General features: G+C 41.3%; 1 protein-coding gene across 3 annotated transcripts in view; it reads left to right on the top strand.

Moving 5' to 3' along the window:
* Positions 1–25,381, top strand: part of rnf2 (ring finger protein 2) — a 44,425-nt gene that overhangs the window by 11,354 nt on the left and 7,690 nt on the right. For 2 of the 3 annotated variants that reach the window (XM_070886157.1, XM_070886156.1), the window contains exons 2-5: positions 8,378–8,466; positions 17,607–17,767; positions 19,008–19,223; positions 24,695–24,973. In XM_070886157.1, the coding sequence (XP_070742258.1) occupies positions 8,380–8,466; positions 17,607–17,767; positions 19,008–19,223; positions 24,695–24,973 (743 nt within the window). In that variant the 5' untranslated portion in view covers positions 8,378–8,379. The remainder of the gene's footprint in view (positions 1–8,377; positions 8,467–17,606; positions 17,768–19,007; positions 19,224–24,694; positions 24,974–25,381) is intronic. The other variant, XM_070886158.1, reaches the window with a different exon arrangement.

Genomic DNA, 25,381 nt, shown 5'->3' with positions numbered 1-25,381 from the left:
TTGTATGCTTATAAAAGTAGGAGCAGACCCATTTGCTACCATTTGATTTAGTTATGACAAATAATTGTCCAGAAGCAGCTACAACATAAAACAAATCAGTAGCGCCCATCAGAACTATTCTTTATCTGAAACAGAAAAATAAATATCAAGAATAGAAAAATGGAAAGAATGAAACTGAGGGGAAGAGAACTAATAGGAAGAGTTAAAGAATTACAGAGAGAGTGACAGAATGATCGCAGAGAATAACACACAAGGGAAAACAAATTAAAAGTAAAAGGCCAGCAAACATGTTAAAAAATAAATAAAAGTGAAGTGAATGAGAAAGAAGACAGACAAAGTGTTGAAGGAAAATCAAGATAAAAATGGGGAGTTGATAAAAATAAACCAAAGCATTGGAAATTAATTGTCCCCAAATTATAGAACAAATTCTTTTGTCTTTAGCATTTAATTGAAACAGAACTCGGTGAATTATACTTTAAAGAAGGGTGTTTTACCATCAGGACCACTTTTAAAGTCAAACAGTTCAAATGAATCATCATTTCATGTCTGATTTGTTGCTTTATGAAAAATCTTTATTGGAAAACTTTAAGTAGTGTGACCTCATCATGGAGCTGACTTGGAAGATTTAATGTATTTCATAGTGTGTTGCCAATAACAGCAAAGGTATTGTACAGATAACTCTGTAGTATAAGTGACTCAATGCTCTTACCTTCAGACAATAAAACCTTTCCAGAGTGGGGGTTTGCCTGGTACATCCAAATCTTGGAGTCTGGCTGTTGGCTCCTCGGCCCACCCATCCAGACCAGTAATGTGTTTTCAGCATTGATGGCCTGTACAAACCTCCACCAACATTTTAAATGCGTAGGTACTGATGCCAAGACTGTCTTTAATGCCGCAGGTGGACTGCACCTACCAGTTTGACAGCAATGTGATTTTGAGAGCACTGTAAGCAAGAAACACGTTGTTATACAACTGATTCATATCATTCTGAAACTAGGGAAAAGTAGAGCTCTGATCACACAAGGTTAAGGTAGGATCAAATGAAAGCAGCCCATCAGATCTCTCCTAAACTTGGCCTCTTATTCAAAAACATGCAAAAAGCTCTGCTCAACAGCTGATGACGTTTTTGATTTTAGTAAAGAGCTGACTTTCCTTTTGGCTTTTTTCCAATATTAGAAATTTAAATGTGATCCAGACTGGTCTCTTTTCCAAACTTTAATATTAATGTTTTAAATTGGCCTGTCACTGTTTGCAGTGAGTTGAGACAGTCTCACAGCTGGTGCCAAATACCAAACTTTTCTTCAGCCTAACTTTGGGGGAACATAATAGAACAAACCAAAATAATTTGCCGAATGTTTGTTTTTTCCACTTGCTAAAGGGAAGTGCCAAACTGTCGCTCAGTACCTCCCTTTTGGCATTATTCATAAGGGCCTTCAGTACTTCGCCCAAGTGATCATTGTTCATATGCGATACTGGACAGTGGCTTGTTCAGACACAAAGAGCATCACAAGTGAGCCTAACCCTAAATTCACCTGACCTTCACATATATTCACTTTTAGCAGTCTCATTGGATAGTAAGTATTCTTGCATGGAAATTGGACAATTTTCCTCTCCTTCCCGATCCAATTGTCAGCTAACTTAGGATGGATACAAATTGAAATTAGCACTTGGAATTTCCGAAAGGTTCCTTCCAATCTCCCACTGTAACTTTGGGTCAATGGGATGGGTTAGAGGTTTTGGTGGGAGATGAATGCAATGGCTTCAGCCTTCCTGATGTTCAAGTGAAAGAAATTGTGGCTCATCCATGACTTAATGTTAGGCAGGCAATTTGACATTGAGGAGGTAGTCATGGGGTTGGAAACTGAAACACTGTCTATGGATAATGCCACCAAAGGGTAGCATGTAGATGGTACGCGGGGGGGGGGAAAGGAACCAAAAATGACTCTTTGCAGAAATCCTGAGGTGATCATGAGAGGAGAAAGCATTGCTGCAGATGGACTAGCTGTGTTGGGACAATTAGATATGGGACCGCAGAAGGGCAATCCCACAGAAGAGAAGTGGTGGACGAGGATGACATGATCAACCATGTTCAATGCTGCAGAACAGTCAAGAAAGATAAAAATGGATATTGACTAGTTACAGGAGCCATCATTAGTGACTTTGACGAGGGTGGTGGTATCTGTGCAATGGGCAGGTAATAAACTGGACTGAGATGATTCAAACAGACTTGTGGGCAAGGTGAAGGTACAGCAGGTTCAAGGACCATGGTAACCTATTTAAAAAGGGATATTAATGTTGTAAACTACATTTGTGAGCATGTTGTGGATTTCTGCAAGCTGGCACTTATATTTCAAAATGGGTGCCGGCCTTGCAGGTTACTTGCTTTAGTTTGTAGCTGTATAGTGATTTAGAGTTGATCATTGATCGCAAGCCTTATAATGTGCATTTATGCTTGGCTCATATTGCACTGTGATTATTTTATATGCAAGTTCCAGCCTACTGACTCACCATTTTTTAGTGTTGATACTCATCATCGCAAAGAAAAATAATTTATGCTGTGGATGGCTGAGTAAAAGGAACAGGTTACTAAAAAGAACAAAAAAAACTATCGAAGAGTTAGCAGCCTGTGAGCAAAGGTTTCAGCATTCTGTTGATACAGGAATGTTATTTTTGATATGTAGGTAGATTAGTGTTGTAGAATTGTTTAAAAATTAGCAGACATACTAGATTGCAACTTTTGAACTTGTGCTGAGTTTATAGTAATGCTTTTAAAAAAAATTACAAAATGCATAGTCCTTTCTGGAGTACCTCAAGGAGAAGTGAGTGGGAGATTTATCCTATTAAGGGGAAAGTAACGCTGGAGAGAGTGCATGGTGTGCCAGTAAGTTGTGGGGAGAAGGCCAAATTAAGAAATGCTATGAGGAATGGTCATGAGACTATGTTTTCTGAGGTCAGTAAAGCTCAGAGCTTGTCATAAATAAAAGCTGTTCAATTGAACAGAAGGCATGTTAGACTCAGTGGAAATATTTTTTAAAGTGATGAGTTCAATGTTGTTATAAACATAACTTGTAAAAACAGTTACAATTCTGTTGGGATTTTACAATTTTTATTGCATTCATGCTGTATTAACTGATTTTGCTTTTTCACTTCCTAAAATTTCACACATTGGCACTTCCTGACCAAATAAGTTATGTTTAAAATTTCAGTTTGAAATGTTGCCTTTGTTTTAGATTATCTGGTAAGATCATTCCAATGTTTATTATTCTTTAATTAAATAAACTTTTTCTGTTTTAAATTCACCTTTCACTAGTTAAATATATGTCATTTTTGTTTCTGGCTCATCTTGCCTTGAAGTAGTATTTGTATTTATTTGCAAGGTTAAAGGCAGACCACATCAAAGCATTAATCTGTAATCTGGACAGAAGAATAAAACAGCTCTCCTGGAGGAACATGTTGACTGCAAATACATAAAACAAGTTATCTAGAAATACGCTTTCATTACAAGTCCTCAATTGAATCAGATAGTTACTCTGAAGGAAAAGAATACAACAAAAAGTCTCCAATAACAGAAAGCAATTAAATGTAAACAGTCATACCGAGGATGAAGGACATGTTAGGAGCAGCACCAGGCCTAATGGGCATGAACCTAGTGAAGCTGCTACACATGGCTATAGACAGCAAAATGATTGCACAACCAACAAATCTGAGCAAAGTTCTGAAGCCCTACTTTGTCCTGTCAAGAATGCTGGTGGACATCCAGGCAGCTAACAGGAGGAGGGGAAAAATGAATATGCCCAATCTCAACCATGGAAGGAGCCCACAAGTGAGTGCAAGAAACAGTCCTGGAATGTTTGCAAGCAACTTCAGCCAAAAATGCCAAGTGGATGATCTTACTCAACCACTGCCTGAAGTTTTCACCATTATCTAGCCAACTCAATTCACTCCACATTACATTAAGAAACGGCCAAATGCACTGGTTACAGCAAAGGCTATGGGTTCCCCATGACATCTCGGCTGCAGTGCTGAAGACTGTGCACCAGAGCTAATTGCGCCCCTGGTCAAGCTTTTCCAGTACAGCTATGGTACTGGTATTTAACTGACAATGTGGAAGATTGCTTTGGTATGTCCTAGCCATAAAAAGTAGCATAAATCTGGCCTGATCACTTACTGCCCTATCAGCCTCCTCAGTAAAGTGATAGAAGGGGTCCTTAAAAGTGACATCAAGCAACAGCTACTCACCAATACTTTGCGCACCCACCCACGCTCAGTCAGTGTTCTGCCAGAGTCACTCAGCTCCAGACCTAATCACAGCCTTGAAAATTCCTCCTGTGGCTGGAATCATACTTGACACAAAGGAAAATGGTTGTGGCTTTTGGAGGCCAGCCATCACAGCCTCAGGACATCACTGAAGGATCTCCTCGGGGAAGCGTTCTCAGTCCAATCAACTTCAGCAATGACAGTCATAAGGTCAGGAGGGGAGCTGTTTGCTGGCAATTCCACAGCATTCAGCTTTCATTCACAACTTGTCCGATAATGAATGGTAGCCTATAACAGGATCCAATAGCACAGACATAATGGGTCAAATGGCCGCCGCCTGTGCTGTAAATGTCTATGATTTTGTGATACGGTTGTCATTATAGCTATTTCAATAAACTACATTACTTAAGAAGTTTATGTTGTGAATGCTCAGCTCAGGGTATCAAAAAAGCAGCAAAAATGTGCATTTATTTATCCTTATTGCTTTAAAAAATACTTTAAAGAACATTCTAACCCTGCACTTCCAGACCTAGGTTATAATGACAAATATGTTCCATTACTTTAAAAAAAATTGATTTGCTATTCCATCCAACCCTTTGCCTCACCTTGGGCCACTCTCGCGCTCCAACACGCTGGCATCCATTAGGTAACCTGCCAGCTGCACTCATCATCATAGGCAGTCCCTCGGAATCGAGGAAGACTTACTTCCACTCCTGAAGTGAGTTCTTTGGTGGCTGAACAGTCCAATACGAGAGCCACAGACTCTGTCACAGGTGGGACAGATAATCGTTGAGGGAAAGGGTGGGTGGGACTGGTTTGTCTGACGCTCTTTCCGCTGTCTGCGCTTGATTTTTGCATGCTCTCGGCGATGAGACTCGAGGTGCTCAGCGCCCTCTCGGATGCACTTCCTCCACTTAGGGCAGTCTTGGGCCAGAGACTCCCACATAACAGTGGGGATGTCGCACTTTATTAGGGAGGCTTTGAGGGTGTGAGGCTGCACTATTTCCAGTCAAGGCAGCGGTTAGACCATTTCAAAAGTTGTGCTTATCACAAAATAATTGGTAATTATACTACTCATCAAGCATGTCCCTTCATTTAACTACGAACAATTTTTAAACAAACAGCAATCAACTGATTCAAAGAAAAGATATACAGAATTACAAGTTTCCTTTACAAACACTAGACTAAAAAAGAGCTGTTCACCCACTGGGCTGGTCATGGATCCTCCAACATTGTACTGGGAAAGAGTCTTTTGTGGTGTGCTACCATATGAAGAACATTTTGTGTTACCTGTTAGAAATGGCAGGCAGTGACATACAAGATAGTAATTGTATTTTGGATCTGGATTCATCAGATCCCTTCGATTCAATTATACTATTGATACAAAATACTGTTATACTACTGATAACATCACCACACTTAAAACACTTAAAATGCCTAACATTTTTTAATACATGCAAATTTTTGGCTTTTGTTTTTGTATTGTATCAGTGACAACTTGCCCTGGCTGCCACTCTTCAGCTGTTAGGAACTGAATTCTATACATCATATAGGTGATAGAATAACACAATAACATCCAGACCTGAACGCACACAGCATCATATAAATGGTACCATTCTAATAACAGCATACAGTGTCTCTTTTTGGTGGAACATAGGAAAATTCTAGGAGTTGACCCTGGTGACTGTGCTTTGTTGATGGTTACCGATGAGAAAATATTTGGTATGACTGAACAAAGTAGTAGACTGCACAATTTTAATTTTATGGTCTCTTGCAGAATTGACTCTGTTGTCAATATGCTTCAGTGCAAAATAAAGTATATCAAATTTGTGTTCAGTGGTGGACATATTTCAGTCTTGGTGGCAGTAGGTGCTGACAGTTATGCGTAGTGTCTTAATCTGGTGAGTAAATTTAGTATCTACCTGGGGAAAGAGAGGGAAAAAGGAGAGAAGATGGAGTGTGTCACCTCCATATGTATGTTACCGTTGTTTGCTAGGGAATACAGTGAATGTGGTTTAATACATGTAAGGAAAAGTTTACCATTTACCAAATAGCTTTGATTTAATGTCAATGCATCCACCAAAACACTACAAGTACAATTTCTATTATCTGTTTTAAGTGTGGCAAGTAACTATGTTAATAGCCTTGCTGCTTTTAAACTGGTCTGTCCAAGTTAGTGCGTATGAGAAGGGGATAAAAAATGGGTGTGGGTTCTCCATAGTTTCTAGAGAAAATAATGCACCTTTTCTCCTTCCCAGTTTACAGAAGTGTTCATTCTCAGGATACATTAGATAAGCTGGAAGTTAAACTTTAGAAAAATAATCCCTCTAGTTACCAAATGGTGGATGCTTACTTACGGGGTACAATGGACATGATTTTTACGGCGCGACAACTGCAAGAAAAATGCAAGGAACAGCATCAACCCCTATACATGGCCATCTTTGACCTTACAAAGAAAGGCCTTTGACACTGCCAACCGCGAGGGACTATGGAACGTCCTCCTCCGTTTTGGCTGCCACCAAAAGTTTGACACCATCCTCCACCTGCTCCACGACGACATGCAAGCCGTGATCCTGACCAACGGATCCACCACAGAGCCAATCCACGTCCGGATCGGGGTCAAACAGGGCTGCATCATCACACCAACCTCTTCTCAACCGCTGCAATGCTCCATCTCACACTCAACAAGCTCCCAGCTGGAGTGGAACTAAACTACAGAACCAGTGGGAACCTGTTCAATCTTCGTCGTCTCCAGGCCAGATCCAAGACCATCCTAACCTCCATCATCGAATTACAGTACGCGGACGACGCTTGCGCCTGCGCCCATTCGGAGATTGATTTCCAAGTCATAGTCAACATCTTCACTGAGGCATATGAAAGCACTAAGACAAAGGTCCTCCACCAACCTGACCCCGCCGCACAGCACTGCCCCCCCAGTCATCAAGATCCATGGCACGGCCCTGGACAACATGGACCACTTTCCATACCTCGAGAGCCTATTATCAGCAAGGGCACACATCGATGACGAGGTTTAACACCGCCTCCAGTGTGCCAGCACTGCCTTCGGCCACCTGAGAAAAAGGAGTGTTTGAAGATCAGGCCCTCAAATCTGCCACCAAGCTCATGGTCTGTAAGGCTGTAGTAATACCCGCCCTCCTGTATGGCTCAGAGACGTGGACCAAATAACAGTAGACACCTCAAATCGCTGGAGAAATACGACCAACAATGTCTCCGCAAGGTCCTGCAAATCCCCTGGGAGGACAGATGCACCAACGTTAGTGTCCTTGATCAGGCCAACATCCCCAGCATCGAAGCACTGACAACACTCGACCAGCTCCGTTGGGCGGGCCACATTGTTCGCATGCCTGACACAAGACTCCCAAAGCAAGCGTTCTACTCGGAACTCCTACACGGCAAGCGAGCCCAAGGTGGGCAGAGAAAACGTTTTAAGGACACCGTCAAAGCCTCCTTGATAAAATGCAACAACCCCACCGACACCCGGGAGTCCCTGGCCAAAGACCGCCCTAAGTGGAGGAAGTGCATCCGGGAGGGCGCTGAGCACCTTGAGTCTCATCGCCGAGAGCATGCAGAAAACAAGCGCAGGCAGCGGAAGGAGCGTGCGGCAAACCAGTCAACCCATCCTTTCCTTCAACGACTCTGTCCCACCTGTGACAGAGACTGTAATTCCCGTATTGGACTTCAGTCACCTAAGAACTCACTTTTAGAGTGGAAGCAGGATTTCGAGGGACTAGCTGTGATGAGACGGACAGCAAGATATACTAAACGCCCCCCGACTGGTGCTGGTACTATATGAATCAGTACTGACCCTGCATTGAGGCAGTATGAGAGTAATAGTTAATTCCATGAGGTAACTGGAGCCCAGACCCTCGAGACTTAACTCCATTTCTGTCTATAATTTCTTCATTTTACCGTGGGTACCAGTCTGTATTCCCACGATTGTCTCTCACCCCAGAATACTGCTGATCAATACTATTGGGGATAAGACCGATAAATCCAAATGTTCTGTTTAATGGAGAGATTTTGGGGGCTGGCCTCATAGCAGTATAGATAAATAAATAAAGTTTCCATGTTTCATACAATGTAACTGTGTTTCTTACAGCAATGGCACAAATAGTGCAAACCAATGGAACCCAGCCTCTCAGCAAAACATGGGAGCTCAGCTTATATGAGTTACAGAGAACACCTCAGGTAAATAACATTTACATCTCTGTTTATACTTGAAGATTGATGTTGCCTTGTGTGTCAGTGCACTAGGTCATTCTATAGCACATCACATCTATACAACAGTTAAGAATGTAGCCTGTGCACCCACAGATGCTGAATTCTCATTTTAGTAACCTCAGAGGAGAAAGAAAAAGTGACTTTTAATCATCGAGCTAATGGCATCTTTTGAAACCTGGCACAATGAGGCTTGTGTGAGCTGGAAATAATTAAACAGCTACAGAATTTTGGCTTCCACTAATCACCAGCTACATGACAGTAATTATGTAACCAAAGCACCAGCACTGGCTGGCTGATCTTGGTTAGAAATTTATGCAGCAGAGATCCAGTCTTTTGGATCGGGCACTAAACTGAGGTTCCGTCTCGCTGTGCAAGTGAATGTAAAAGAAACCATGGCACTATTTGAAGAGGAGCAGGAAGTTCTAAGTGTTCTAGCCAGTATTCCTTCCTCAACCAACACCACCAAAAACAATAACTAGTCATTCATCTCATTGATGTTTGTGGGATCTTGCTATGTACAAATGGCATACTACACCTGACTCTGAAGTGCTTTGGGACATCCTGAGGATATGAAAGACACTATATAAATGCAAGTTCTTTATCTAATCCTGTATCTATAATATGAATGAATGTCTATAATACAAATGTCCCACACATTGAAGTAGAGAGACAAATTTCAGAGGGCAACAAGAGGGCCCCAAAAAAGTTTTAATAGATGTTAAAAATAGAATATGGATTGGCATCTCTAATATTGCGAGAACAAAATCTTGAAGCACTGGAGCATAATCGTATTTTTAAAGTGACATATGCTCATGGCTCACCCATGTACCATCAACTTTGAAAATAAATACACTCTAAAAACAAATCTAATTCAGCCATTCCCAAAACCTTTTACTTTTTTTGAAACAACCGGCTCCCCCCTCCCGAAAAAAACGTTAAAATTAAGAATACTGATAAACCAGAAAAAAATCTCTTCTAAACTTTTTACCTCATTCCCTCAGTCTGATCTCCTACCTTCTGTGTGTTTGTCTCTCCTCCTTCCTTTCTGTTTCTTACACCTCCTTCCCTTCTGTATCTCTGTGTCTCTCTATTTCCTGCCTTCCTCTTGGTCTGTTTCATCTTCCCTCCAGTCTTTGTCTCTTTCCCTTCTGTAGCTGATGACTACGTGGCTTGGTGAGTGGTGCACAAGGAAGGGACTCAAATTCCTGGGACATTGGAACCGGTTCTGGGGGAGGTGGGACCAGTACAAACCGGACGGTCTGCACCTGGGCAGGACCGGAACCAATGTCCTAGGGGGAGTGTTTGCTAGTGCTGTTGGGGAGGGTTTAAACGAAAAAGGCAGGGGGATAGGAACCTATGCAGGGAGACAAAGGGAAGTAGAATGGGGGCAGAAGCAAAAGATAGAAATAAGAAAAGTAAAAGTCGAGGGCAGAGAAACCTAAGGCAAAAAGCAAAAAGGGCCACATTACACCAAAATTCTAAAGGGCCAAAGTGTGTTAGAAAGACAAGCCTGAAGGCTCTGTGCCTTAATGCGAGGAGTATTCGGAATAAGGTGGACGAATTAACTGCGCAGATAAGTTGGGGACAGCATCAAACAAGAAATTAGGGATGTATGCAATAAAGATACAGAAGTTATCATGGGTGACTTTAATCAACATAGTGATTGGGCTAACCAAACTGGTTGCAATGCAGTGGAGGAGGATTTCCTGGAGTGTATTAGGGATGGTTTTCTAGATCAATATGTCGAGGAACCAACTAGGGAGCTGGCCATCCGAGACTGGGTGATGTGTAATGAGAAAGGACTAATTAGCAATCTTGTTGTGCAAGGCCCCTTGGGGAAGAGTAGAATTCTTTATTAAGATGGAGAGTGACACAGTTAATTCAGAAACTCGGGTCCTGAACTTAAGGAAAGGTAACTTCGAAGGTTTGAGGCGCGAATTGGCTAGAATAGACTGATACTTAAAGGGATGATGGTGGATAGGCAATGGCAAGCATTTAAAAATCACATGGATGAACTTCAGCAATTGTACATCCCTATCTGGAGTAAAAATAAAACGCGGAAGGTGGCTCAACCGTGGCTAACAAGGGAAATTAAGGATAGTGTTAAATCCAAGGAAGAGGCGTATAAATTGGCCAGAAAAAACAACAAACCTGAGGACTGGGAGAAATTTAGAATTCAGCAGAGGAGGACAAAGGGTTTAATTAAGAGGGGGAAAATAGAGTACGAGAAGAAGCTTGCTGGGAACATAAAAACTGACTGCAAAAGCTTCCTTAGATATGTGAAGAGAGAAAAAAAAGATTAATGAAGACAAATGTAGGTCCCTTGCAGTCGGATTCAGGTGAATTTATAATGGGGAACAAAGAAATAGCAGACCAAGTGAACAAATACTTTGGTTCTGTCTTCACGAAGGAAGACACAAATAACCTTCCGGAAGTACTAGGGGACCAAGGGTCTAGTGAGAAGGAGGAACTGAAGGATATCCTTATTAGGCGGGAAATTGTGTTAGGGAAATTGATGGGATTGAAGGCCGGTAAATCCCCGGGGCCTGATATTCTGCATCCCAGAGTACTTAAGGAAGTGGCCCGAGAAATAGTGGATGCATTGGTGATCATTTTCCAACAGTCTATCAACTCTGGATCAGTTCCTATGGACTGGAGGGTAGCTAATGTAACACCACTTTTTAAAAAGGGAGGGAGAAAGCGGGTGATTATAGACCGGTTAGCCTGCCATCAGTAGTGGGGAAAATGTTGGAATCAGTTATTAAGGATGAAATAGCAGCGCATTTGGAAAGCAGTGACAGGATCGGTCCAAGTCAGCATGGATTTATGAAAGGGAAATCATGCTTGACAAATCTCCTGGAATTTTTTGAGGATGTAACTAGTAGAGTGGACAAGGGAGAACCAGTGGATGTGGTGTATTTGGACTTTCAAAAGGCTTTTGACAAGGTCTCACACAAAACATTGGTGTGCAAAATCAAAGCTCACGGTATTGGGGGTAATATACTGACGTGGATAGAGAATTGGTTGGCAGACAGGAAGCAGAGAGTCGGGATAAATGGGTCCTTTTCAGAATGGCAGGCAGTGACTAGTGGAGTGCCGCAGGGCTCAGTGCTGAGACCCCAGCTCTTTACAATATACATCAATGATTTGGATGAAGGAATTGAGTGTAATATCTCCAAGTTTGCAGATGACACTAAACTGGGTGGCGGTTTGAGCTGTGAGGGGGGACGCTAAGAGGCTGCAGGTGACTTGGACAGATTAGGTGAGTGGGCAAATGCATGGCAGATGCAGTATAATGTGGATACATGTGAGGTTATCCACTTTGGGGGCAAAAACGCGAAGACAGATTATTATCTGAATGGCGTCAGATTAGGAAAAGGGGAGGTGCAACGAGACCTGGCTGTCATGGTTCATTAGTCTTTGAAAGTTGGCATACAGGTACAGCAGGCGGTGAAGAAGGCAAATGGTATGTTGGCCTTCATAGCTAGGGGATTTGAGTATAGGAGCAGGGAGGTCTTACTGCAGTTGTACAGGGCCTTGGTGAGGCCTCACCTGGAATATTGTGTTCAGTTTTGGTCTTCTAATCTGAGGAAGGACGTTCTTGCTATTGAGGGAGTGCAGCGAAGGTTCACCAGACTGATTCCTGGGATGGAAGGACTGACATATGAGGAGAGACTGGATCAACTGGGTCTTTTCTACATTGGAGTTTAGAAGGATGAGAGGGGATCTCATAGAAACATCTAAGATTCTGACGGGACGGGACAGGTTAGATGCGGGTAGAATGTTCCCGATGTTGGGGAAGTCCAGAACCAGGGGACACAGTCTTAGGATAAGGGGTAGGCCATTTAGGACCGAGATGAGGAGAAACTTCTTCACTCAGAGAGTTGTTAACCTGTGGAATTCCCTGCCGCAGAGAGTTGTTGATGCCAGTTCATTGGATATATTCAAAAGGGAGTTAGATATGGCCCTTACGGCTAAGGGGATCAAGGGGTATGGAGAGAAAGCAGGAAAGGGGTACTGAGGGAATGATCAGCCATGGTCTTATTGAATGATGGTGCAGGCTCGAAGGGCTGAATGGCCTACTCCTGCACCTATTTTCTATGTTTCTATGGGGTCAAGTTTCGGGCCGCGCCTAGAATGGCGCAGCCCCGACCTGGACGCCCGTTTTTTGCACCTAAAAGTGCAACAGAAAAATACCTCCAGATTCTCCGGCTCCCTGCAGGTCCCTGGGAGCTCGGCGCGGTGCGCACACAGCAGCAGTGGAGACGGAGCCACAGAGTCGCGTCAATTCTACAAGTGGTGGTGGGCGGGGCTAATTTAAATGAGACAACGTCGTGCCGGCAGCCTTGCCCGTGCGCGCTGGAGCGCAGACGCACGCGCAGTAGCCCATAAACATTGGCACTCGGCCATTTTTAAAGGGACTTAAAGAAAAGTGTTCATTTGTCTGTTGAACCCATGGAAAGGCTTGGGATTGAATTTTGGTGATTTTTTGGTGTCTGAAGGAGTGCTTTTAGCAGCACTGTTGAAGAAATCACCTGCTGAAATGTGAGTGCTGCTTTTCGCCCCTATCCCATGGCCGAATGGCCTCAGCTTCCCTCGCAGCTCGAAGGCTGCTTGCTTGCTGTGTCTTCGGCTGCCGTCGAGCCACTGATATGCCCCTATCCCATGGCCGAATGGCCTCAGCTTCCCTCGCAGCTCGAAATCTGCTTGCTTGCTGTGTCTTCGGCTGCTGTCGAGCCACTGACGTCGCCCCTGTCTCCTACGTGGAAGGAAGGCCTGCCTGAAGCACCGCAGCTCGAAGGCTGCTTGCTGCCCTTGTTGGGCCGCGTCAAGTCACTGATGCCACCCCTGTCTCCAACATAGAAGGCCTGCCTGAAGCACCGCAGCTCGAAGGCTGCTGCTGCTTCACACAGGTAGGAATATTCAATATTTTGTCTTTGCTTTGTTTATAATTTTTTATTCAGGATGGCTCTTTATTTGTATAAGTAAGACTGTTGAATGCTTGTTAAATTTAAATTACCTCCCTTCACTCCCCCTCACCCCTCGTTCCCTACGCCTGATTTGCAAAGTGTAGGCAAGGTTTTTCTGAGCATACAAAAATCTACACTTACTCCATTCTAAGTTAGTTTGGAGTAAGTTTTCACTGCCCAAACTTTCAAATCAGGCGTAAGTGGCCGGACACTCCCCCTTTTGAAAAAAAAATATGTTCCAAACTGAAACTGTTCTGACTAGAACTGGGGCAAACTAAATGCCGAGAATTGCAATTTCTAAGATACTCCATTCTAAACCAGTTGCTCAAAAAAAATAGGAGCAACTCAGGCCGAAACTTGACCCCATTGTCTCTTAATCTTTCGTGTTAGTGTCTGTGTTGATTGACTTCCCTTCCATTTGTCTGTCACTTAATCCTTTTTGTTTTGCTTTCTCTCTCTATCCTTCTCTCTCTTCTTTTCTGATTCACACACTCTCACCTCTATCTCTTTTGATTCCCTCTCCCTATCACTCCTTTCTCCTGTTGAGCTGTGTGTGGGGAGACTGAAGCAGCAACCTGATAGGAGAAGGTAAGACCCACGAGATCCAGAAAGTAGTCCCAGGACACTGAATCGGCTCAAAAGCAAGTGAGAGCGGGAATTAAAAAAGCTTGAAGAAGGTGAAGAAGTAGAGAATTCTACCATCATAGCAGGGGGACTGGAATGGATTGGCCAGGTCTGGCAAAATTAAAATCCACAAAGGCACAGAATACGTTACCCACAATGAAAAGCTCCATGCTTCAGAAATAGGTCTTTTCTGAGCTGCTTTGCACTGTGTTTGCTATTCATCTCTGTCTCCAGTACTTGAAAACTGCAACACAAATCCCTTACTGTTCTGGCACTGTAGCTACTGGATTTCAACATCTCAAGTTCACTTTTAAAATTTGCAAAAAATTGTGGCTTTGTTGCAGGATATCGACATCTAAAGTAAAAAGGCCAAAGAAAAGGCAGGTCTCTTAAAGGATACATTGGTTAAAACTATTGCTGGTGATCAGGATACGTCAGTTATATTGAATGGATTCTTCCCAAGTATTTTCACGGAGAAGGATTGTGAACAAATTCCAGTCATACTGAATGGGACTACATGATCCATAGCTGATATACGAGTTAGTAAAGAATGTATCATGCAGAAACCGGAAGGATTAAATATCCACAAAGCTCCTGGGCCAGACGGGATGTGTTCTAGAATCCTCAATGAATTAAATTAACAAATTAGTGATGCTTTGGTTGATATTTTTCAGAATTCCATCAATACTGGCGTATTACATGATGATACATATTTTTAATATTCAAAAAAGGCCAAGCTACAACCTTGGCAATTATTGGCTAGTTAGCTTGACACCCATAGTGGGAAAAATACTGTATCATCAAAGCACTAATAAAGAAGCTCAAGGCTGAATGAATTGAAACCTGACTTGCAACAGAAGACAGTTGTTCGTTGTTACAGATATGTGGTCTGCCCTAGATATTCTTTCAGGTTCAGCATCCACAATCTCTCTTATAAATAGACCTTGCATCCCCTATGATCATAGTTCATCTTTACTGCCTAATACTTAGTCATTTGATAGTATGACCTGTAAGGTTTTTGAAAGAATGAAGCCCTTATTATCTAAACTGGATTCTGTACTTGCTCCCACCTCACGTGTTTCTCCTATCTTCTGAAAGGTGGAAGGATAAGCAATTCTGATAACTTCTGAAAAGCAGAAGGATAAGTAATTGAGTGAGATGTGACCAACAGGCAGATTTGTTTTACAAATAGTACATGAATGAATTGAACAACATTTACAGCGGATTCTAACCTATTTCATAATGTTAATCATAATGTAGAAAATAACAAAGTATGTTACATTGTCCATTTGGGCTAAATACACTCTTCTGACTAGTTATTTATCTGAACCTGGTCAGTACTAAGCTTAAGGAGCGCCCCCTCCCTATTGGTGTCTGACTTATCAGATCTAACCGGTCTGTCTTTGCAGACCGTGTCTTTTTTATCTAGACAGAAAGGTAAAGAGTTATCCTTATTTGTTATTTTGTAGCCTGTTGGCAGAGGCTGAAAAGGATTGAGGAATGATCATTGATTTATACTCTGAAAGAATCTAGTCAAAGTGAAGCAGTTATCGATCAGGCAGACTGGATACTGGGGGGAATCTGACATTGGACTACAAGTCGGGATTATGGCACGCAGTTTTGGTCCTCATACTTCAAAAAAAATTAGAGATGTATTAGGAAGGGTTCAGTGAAGAGTGGCAAGGTTCACAGAAGATTAACTATTTTTATTTGATTGGAGAAAATAAAATGGAGCAGAGACATGATACAAGTCTTCTAAATAAGGGGAGATATGGATGAGGAGCTGGATTGATATGTCAGGGAAGGAAATTAGTGTTCCTTAAAGTAGGGGATCAGCTGGTGGGTTGGGAAGCAAGCTCATGATAGAATAATCATGCTTAGATTGGGGGCTGAATGGCCTTTTATTGCTCTGGATTTTCTTATTTCACCAATATCGTTTTAAAGAGTTTCATGAAAGTGGAATTCAAATATATTGAAGGAGGAAGTGGTTTGTGCTGCTTGGTTCTGCTATATAGAGAATGGAAGGGAATTACCATCATTTTCTTATTGGAGTCAAATCGTAGACAGGAAATAAATTCATTTTCTGGCACAGCATTTTATGAATGACATTAATGTATTGATCATTTCATCTTTGTTGTGGCAAGTTGTAGAGGGAGACTGAGTGGAGACCCATTTAATCGCAGGGGGATCACCTAGCATATTTCTTGCATATTTCTTAGAAGCGGGTCAGTAGCACAAGTAAAGTTCTGGGAGGAGATTACCGGCCAGACTTTGCAGCAAAGAAAATCTTAAAAGCGTGAAAAAAGTCAATTTAAAATGGAAACTAATAGGATATTTAGTTAGTGTTCCAAAGCTTAAATTCTCTTTTTTTGGGCAATGCTTTTAAATGACTGTCATCTTCATACAAAGTCCTGGCTGCAGCTCCCCCATGATAAGTTATACTGGGTCATTAGGCAAAAATATCCAGTTCATCAGGTTAAGAAACAACTGATTGCCCTAATGGAATCATAATCTGTTGTTGAAATATTTTTTTAAAAAGCAAAAACTGCACCGTAGAGCCCGATTTAGTAACATCGTGTGCTGCAATGTGAACTTTGCCCTGTCAGTCAGCAAGGCACCATTATATCAGAGCAGATGGTGCCCTGTTTTGTCAGGAACAGAACCCAACTAAAAACTCCTCATTAAGCCAATAATGTGGCTTTTAAACTAAGGAAAAGTAAGTAAGGCTTAGCAGTAGTCCACTTCCAAACAGTCTAAATAGTCTGCCAAATTCAGTTTTATATCCAGTTTCTTGCAGATTAGGCATTTTCTTGCAAAGTAAAGCTTGAATATTATAATTCATGCCATGGCAATTTTGGATGAGTTATTTTTCAGTTTTCGAGAAAGTGTTTGGAAAATCTTCAAAAAATTACAAACACTTTCCACAAATTGCATCTAAGTACATCAATATGTAACTGCTATACAACATCTTCAGGATAAAAATTATCTAAAGTTCTTCTCCTTCCCCAAATAAGGAAAGGTTTACTAAAGTATTGAGCCTTTTTTTTTTACTATCGCCCTTCCTGCTTCAAACTACAACATCGCCCACCTGAACTGTGGAACAGCTGGAATGTCTCAATCGTCCACTGGTGAGCAGTGCATACTATGGGATGGGACTGATCCTGCCTGTTTTTCTTCTCCCTTCCCACCCTGCTCTGCCGATGTTGTGCTCTGCCTTCTGTGGAATTCTACCTACTGGTCTGTCTGAAAGCCAGTCATACTCTCCCAGTGACAGTGCAATTTGAATGGTAGTTGAGGCTGGGTTCAGACTGATCTAGTCAACAAGCAGACCCTAAATTTTTTTCATCACTTTGAAATGCAAACTGGGCAGGTCACCAAAAGCTATTATTCTGTCCAACATCCAAAAAGATGTCCTATAACTTTGTGACCTGGGTGCAATAAGGTTGGAGTTAACCTAAATAATAAAGTCATAGTTCCAAGTTGTTGCTACATGATGAACTTTGTGACTTACAGGAGGCAATCACAGATGGCATGGAGATTGCAGTGTCACCCAGAAGTCTGCACAGTGAGCTGATGTGTCCTATCTGTCTAGACATGCTGAAGAACACTATGACAACCAAAGAGTGCCTACATCGCTTCTGCGCTGATTGCATTGTTACTGCCCTCAGGAGTGGGTATGTAATAGCATACATGGCTGCAGGATATAACAAACAAGCAGGTTTCCTTCCCTGACTCTTTGCCTCATGTGGCATGGTTTAGGATTAGTAAAAACAAAAAAAATCAAGCTATGTATATATACTAAGGATGAGAACCCCAAAGTGCTTGGCCATATTCAATCTGTTCATGAATACTTCCACTCGGACAAACTGGCTTTGGATGTGCCTGTGCAGAACAGCAAAATGCCCATTTCCTCATAACAAAGTCAGCTTCCTGCCAACATATCACCATGTGGGCAGGCAAGCGGCAAGTGGTTGGAACCTCAGTATGGCCATTATTTTTTTTAAAGAAAAGTGGAAGGAGCACAGGCCCTGGTAAAATAGTAACAGAGTATTTATCAGTGCTGAGCAGGGTAAGTCTTTACAAAAACACCTTTAAAACACACACATCTCCAGAATATAATGCACTTTTAAACATTCAGTCTTTGCAACTTTTTGCAGCTAATTTCAAGAAGTTTGTTGCTGTTTTTTTTTCAAAGAATGACTTTCAGTTTTAGTTTATTTTTAGGATTTTTATATTTCTTAATTCTCTCCACTTCCTCCTTGAGTGATTGGCGACATGCTGTCAGGCTTCACCAAGCCCACCTCTTAACAATCAGCTGGAAGTCAGGTGAGAGCACTCAGAATTGACCTTAGGGAACCAACTGGCTTCTGCTCAGTAGCTTCTCGACATAAGCACAGCTGAAACCATAAACTCATTGTGTAGGGAATTATGATCATGAACCCACATCCTATGACTCATTGGAACTGCTTTTGGGGCCCCAGCATACACCATCCTGCAGTGTCCCAACATTCTCTTTTTTAATTTTCTTGGTAATTTTGTCTGTAATCTTTGCTGCTGTCCTCACCTGAAGAAATTGATTCTTTGCAAGATTAGGACAATGCCTACCTTTAACAGGCTTTACAGCGTGCCTGGGGAATAGATGGCAGATCAGAGGAGGGGATAATTCTTTGCAGGATAAAAATGCTGTTCCAGTAGAAAGTTGAGTTTTATTCTGCACAGACAGATAAGATCAATTGTAAATTAAATAAAACATGACCACGTTATTTTAAAACATTTGAAAATAACCACAGTATTTCAAGAATCTCTCTCTCGACAATTGGAGACTTTTGACATGAAAATACTTCAGTCGCATGGCTATTTAAAAAAATATATAGAATTTCTGGTACAGAATTAATGAAGAACTTTTCTTATTAGAAACAAAGAGTGTCCGACCTGTAGAAAGAAACTGGTCTCCAAAAGGTCACTGAGACCAGATCCGAACTTTGATGCACTGATCAGCAAAATATATCCCAGTCGAGATGAGTATGAGGCACACCAGGAGCGGGTGCTAGCCCGGATCAGCAAGCACCACAATCAACAGGCCCTGAGCCACAGCATTGAAGAGGGACTCAAAATGCAAGCACTTAATAGGTAAGGAGTATGCAACACCCCAAATTTAGTAAATCATATTGAACTGTCGGCAGTATATTGAAATGTTAATGAGTGGGGATCAGGGGGATGCTATGTAGTACAGTAGCAGCTGAGCCCTCACTGCTTTTAATAGAGGGAAGAAGTGGTGATGCATCACCTTCCAGAAACAAATTCCTCTACCAAATAAATAAATGCGCACAAGTATTCTAAAAATGACTTTGTTGACTCTCATAATAAAAGCATATAGGGTTAGCCTGTCACTCCTGATCACTTTTGTGTCTTGCATAGTACAGTTGGAGGAACACACCGATTAGCTGCTTAGGAAAAGCAAATGAGCTGATACCTTTTTCATTTATTGAATTATTCTCCAGCTAACAAACAGCATTATGTGTAAGAATCGTCCATAAAAGGGGTCAGTTGGGAGAAAACTACAAAGGAACAAAGTTCTGGAAACAAGAGAGCAATAGAGTAACACAAGGGGAAGAGAGAGAGGAAGGGGCAGGACAAAGAAAGAATGAGACAAAGTCAGAGATACGGGGAAAATGTTGGAGTCCATTATTAAGGAAGCAGTAGCAGGACATTTGGAAAAGCATAATTCAATCAAGCAGAGTCAGCATGGTTTTATGAAAGGGAAATCATGTTTGACAAATTTGCTGGAGTTCTTTGAGGATGTAACGAGTAGAGTGGATAAGAGGGAACCAGTGGATGTGGTGTATTTGGATTTCCAGAAGGCATTTGATAAGGTGCCACATAAAAGGTTACTGCACAAGATAAAAGTTCACGGGGTTGGGGGTAATATATTAGCATCGTTAGAGGATTGGCTAACGAACAGAAAACAGAGAGTCGGGATAAATGGGTCATTTTCCGGTTGGCAAACAGTAACGAGTGGTATGCCGCAGGGATCGGTGCTGGGCCCTCAACTATTTACAATCTATTAATGACTTGAATGATGGGACTGAGTGTAATGCCAGCAAGTTTGCTGATGATACAAAGATGGGTGGGAAAGCAAAATATGAGGAGGACACAAAAAATCTGCAAAGGAATATAGACAGGCTAAGCGAATGGGCAAAACATTTGGCAGATGGAGTATAATGTGGGAAAATGTGAGGTTATCCACTTTGGCAGAAAAAATAGAAAACAAATTATAATTTAAATGGAGAAAAAATGCAAAGTGCTGCAGTACAGAGGGACCTGGGAGTACTTGTGCATGAAACACAAAACGTTAGTATGCAGGTACAGAAAGTAATCAGGAAAGCAAATGGAATGTTGACCTTTATTGCAAAGGGTATAGAGTATAAAAGCAGAGAAGTCCTGCTACAACTGTACAGGGTATTGGTGAGGCCACACCTGGAGTACTGAGTTTTGGTCTCTGTATTTAAGGAAGGATATACTTGCATTGGAGACTGTTCAGAGAAGGTTCACTAGGTTGATTCTGGAGGTGAGGGGGTTGACTTATGAAGATAAGTTGAGTAGGTTAGGCCTATACTCATTGGAGTTCAGAAGAATGAGAGGTGATCTTATTGAAACATATAAGATAATGAGGGGGCTCGACAAGGTGGATGCAGAGAGGATATTTCCACTCATAGGGGAGACTAAAACTAGGGGATATAGTCTCAGAATAAGGTTCCGCCCATATAAAACTGAAATGAGGAGGAATTTCTTCTCTCAGAGGGCTGTAAATCTATGGAATTCTCTGCCTCAGAGAGCTTTGGAGGCTGGGTCATTGAATATATTTAAGGCGGAGATAGAAATATCTTTGAGCGATAAGGGAATAAAGGGTCATGGGGAGCAGGCAGGGAAGTGGAGCTGAGTCCATGATCAGATCAGCCATGATCTTATTAAATGGCGGAGCAGGCTCGAGGGGCGAAATGGTCTACTCCTGTTCCTATTTCTTATGTTCTTATGAAAAGAGTAAAAACACATTAACCATCCAGTTAGGATAGTCCCAGCTAGCCGCCAGTAAGATCAACTAATGAGTTATATGGATCTTACCTAAATATAACTGTGTACCCCAGACTAAAAAGCCACTATATAAATTAATTAGAAAACTGCTGCTAGTGAACCATAGATTTTCCAGTGGTATCACTACAACACATGAGAATTTATTTCACAGTAATATGATGTCATTACCCGGGAAGGGAAAAAAAAGATGCGAGATCCCAATTGGGATATTGAGAACTCAAAGCAAAAAAAACCTCCATTCTGAGTTAACTCAATTGACTACAATATGACGTTACTCCCTGCCCCCAAGGAGCATACGAGTTGTGTAACTTCAATCATTTAAAAAGGCTATGCTGTAAGTTTTTCTTTTTTAAATCTGATTTTCCCCCAAAAGAATTATTTTTTCTTTCACTTACTGTTGATTAAAAGGTCATAGTAATTACAAGTTGATCCACTCCAGTTTGGGTTCTGAAAGCCAGACCTCAAAATACAGCAGAAATTTTAAGTGTTCAAGTATTAGATTGAAATATTAATGTAAAACAACATCATCCTATTCATGACACTTCCTTTTCCCTCATTAGGAACCTCTAAGCTTGCATACTTAAATCTTTGATTATATGGCATTAGTGCACAGTTACTTATTAAGATGAATCTTAATTAATATTAATGGCCTAGTTAATAGGTATACTTCTTTAATAGGATTCATTGTTTCCCAACACAATTGCAAACACACTTAAGTCAATATTGATCAGCATTGCTTAATGGGAATGCTTTGGGATGATTTAATACCCATCAGCAAGTTCCTGTTAAGAAAATTCAATACTGGTCACTTAGAGCTGTACATCTGATTAGCAATGCTAAATAAACTAACATGTCTTTATTACTGTGTGTAAGTGCACTGCAGCATTGTTTAGAGAAATCAGTTTTGCACCACTGATTGTATATGTCCCTAAGCAGCATTTATATTATTGGTCTGCCTTCAGAGGAAACATTGTAATATAAAATGAGGTACTGAGACAAACCTTACTAAGGGAGTTTCCAGGAAACTGCCAGAGTCAAACATAAATGGCTTTTTGCATTGCTGGTCCATTCTTCCAGACATTACGGGGGAATTCCATTGCCAGAAACTAAAAATCACAAATGTAAGTTTTGAGCAATTGGTCATGTCTTAGTTGTTTCAAAATTACTACTGGTGTTCGAGCCAGCCTGATACTGGATGCATTCATAGCACCAGTAGCCTAAGCACAATATCAAAATACAAGTGAAGTAATTGCAGAAGCACGACTGAATAATATGGATTAGAAGAGAAATAAGTAAAAGATTGTGATGTAGATGCTGTTGCAATGTAAGATGTAGTAAGTAATTAAGAAGGGCTTGCGTAATGAGGCAATCGTTGCTTTTTATAGAGAAGACACTTTTCCATTTGCTTTTCTCTCATATGGAAAACCTACATTTCAGGTATAGTCAGTCTTTCATAAAGATCTTAAACAAAACTTATTTAAAGTTCCTATATAACAAATCTCAACACCATAACAACATTTTACTTCTAAGTGACCAAACAAAGCCTTTTGTGAGTCTTTAACACAATTGTAAAGTAACAGCTGCTTGGGCAAGGTATTGGAGGACTGCTGGTAACTGTAGAATAACACCTGCTGGAGACAAGGCGAAAAACTCCCCTCGTGTCTTTTAAATATATTCCAAATCTTTTTTTCCTCCTTTGGTCAGGAGGTTGAGATCAGCTGAACTGCGCCAATGACAACACTCTGTGCCTGCCATCTGGAAGCAAACCAAAATGCATCATCTATTAGCCAGTAGCATTCCCACTCCATGGAAGAACCTCACACTAGTATCCAGTAATAGCAGAACTCAGACTTCTGGCTGTGGGGTTTCTACAAGCAGTGTAAATGCCAGTGAATAGACAGAAAATGATGTGAAGGTGGTTAAATAAAGCTGAGGTTATCTGCAGTCGTGTGGAATGCAGACCTCAAACCTGTACTGCCAGTCAAATTAGAAATATTCTGGGCAGAATTATGAACTCAGCATTAGATTAAGTTGGCTAACAGACTTCAAAAGTGGTGGAACAGGAGAAGATGATAGTGGACTCAAGAGGCGGGGGAAAAGAGAGGGAGAGAAAATTAAGATCAGGATAGAAGCAATGAAGGCTGTGGCCAAGAGGAGATCAGTAAACAGTAAGTCAGAAATGGTCAATAAACAAAGACCTATTGTCAACATAGGAAAGAAAGAACTTGCACTTATATAGCACCTTTCACAGCCTCAAGATGTCATAAAGTACTTCACGACCAAAATACTGTTGCATTGTCATTGCTGTAATATAGCAAAACTTAGCAGCCAATTTGCTTACAGCAAGTTCCCACAAATAGAAATGAAATACATGATGAGCAAGTCTGTTTTAGCAATATAGGCTGAAATATTAGCCAGGCCACCAGGAGCACTCCATTGCTGCTCTTCAACTAGTGCCATGGGATTTTTAATGTCCACGTGAGATGAGGCCTTGGTTTAAGCACCTCTGATAGTGCAGCACTCCCTTAGTATTGCACTGAAGTGTCAGCCTAGAGTATGCACTCAAATCCCTGGAGTAGGTCTTTAACCCACAACCCTCTGACTCAGCAGCATGTGTGCTACCATTGAGCCAAGGGTGATATCTAAGTCATGTGGTTATTTCAGTAAATGCTCATCACAAATTATTCTGATACTATGCCCTTAATAGTTGTATTTTATTTTTCTCTGCATTCATGCTAGTCATGAAACATAATTTCTGTCTAGATGATCAGAGGAGTTGTGAAGCATGATAAGAATTTTAATTACTCAGTTGGAAAAAATTATTCAAATTTCACGTTATTATTTTGCTAATTAGGGATGTAAGAATTTGAGGCGGTGTTAAATCTAACCTGTCTCTCAGGGTGTAGGCCTTTTTGAGTATTGAAAGCCAATAAATTGCTATGATAGTGGGGAGTAATCAGGGAATAAAAACAGGAAATGCTGGAAATACTCAGCAGGTTAGGCAGCATCTGTGAAGAGAGAAACAGAGTTAATGTTTCAGATCGATGACCTTTTGTCAGAATAGTTCTGAGTATTTCCAGCATTTTCTGTTTTTATTTCAGATTGCCAGCATCCGCAGTATTTTGCTTAGGAAGCCTGGAATACTGTTTAGGTACATAAACTCTATAATGACTGCTATATACTTTAATGAGAAGACTTTGTGTGTCTGTAAGCTTCATTGTATTAACAATGTATCAAGATTGTGGAAGCAACCAAATATTTTAGAGCCCCCATCATTGCGTTGCCAACCATTTGCACTAGTGATTAAATATTCAATTCATTACTGAAATGATTAATTTACTATTCAAATACATTAAACTATCATAAGAACATAACTAGCTGAGTTAACTTGCATTCTGCATTGCAGTAACATTTCCTGAATGAATCAGAGGTGCTTTCTTACTTACATTTTTCTTACTAGTTGCCCAGTTTAATACCAACACATTGAATTTATTGTCTGTCTGGTACAGAGCACAGAGGGTGAGAAAACACCAGGCTGAGAATGGAAGTGGAGCAGAAGACAATGGGGACAGTTCACATTGCAGCAATGCCTCCACTCATAGCAACCAGGAGGCCGGACCAAGTCAAAAACGTGCAAAGACTTCGGATGATTCGGGTCCTGATCTTGACACCACAAATGAGAATGGGACAGGGGATCCTGATCCAGTGACTGATGGAACCAATGAAATTGAACTGGTCTTCAGGCCTCATCCTACACTAATGGAGAAAGATGAAACAGCACAGACCAGGTATGTAGGTGAGAGGGGTTATTATTATTCACTGGATCAGAAGAATTCAAAGATAAAAATAAAGGAAAACGGAATGGTGGCAACAAAATCAGAAATTTCTGGAAATATATGTCAGGTCAGTCAGTATCTGAAAGAGAAAGATAAATTACACGTCATTAAGACCATCGAAATTGAATGGCTGGGATCACGCCCAGCCTTCAGATCAACAGCTTGGAATGATACAGCAGTGTGAATCATATTACCATAGGTTCCAGTGCTCCAATGCAAAAGCAAAACAGCTTGCAGTTCTTGTTTTTAAACTTACAGAAACTTTAAATATTAAACTACAGGCATCAGGCTGACGTAGACGGGATGGTGAAAGGGCGGCAGCATGGCTGACGGAGTTCACTGCGGGGAAGTGTTAAGTGA

This window comes from Pristiophorus japonicus, chromosome 8 (genome assembly GCF_044704955.1).
Source record: "Pristiophorus japonicus isolate sPriJap1 chromosome 8, sPriJap1.hap1, whole genome shotgun sequence".
Classification (NCBI taxonomy): Eukaryota; Metazoa; Chordata; class Chondrichthyes; family Pristiophoridae; genus Pristiophorus; species Pristiophorus japonicus.
Note: the sequence above shows the minus strand (reverse complement) of the source record. Positions and strands in the feature narration are given on the sequence as shown.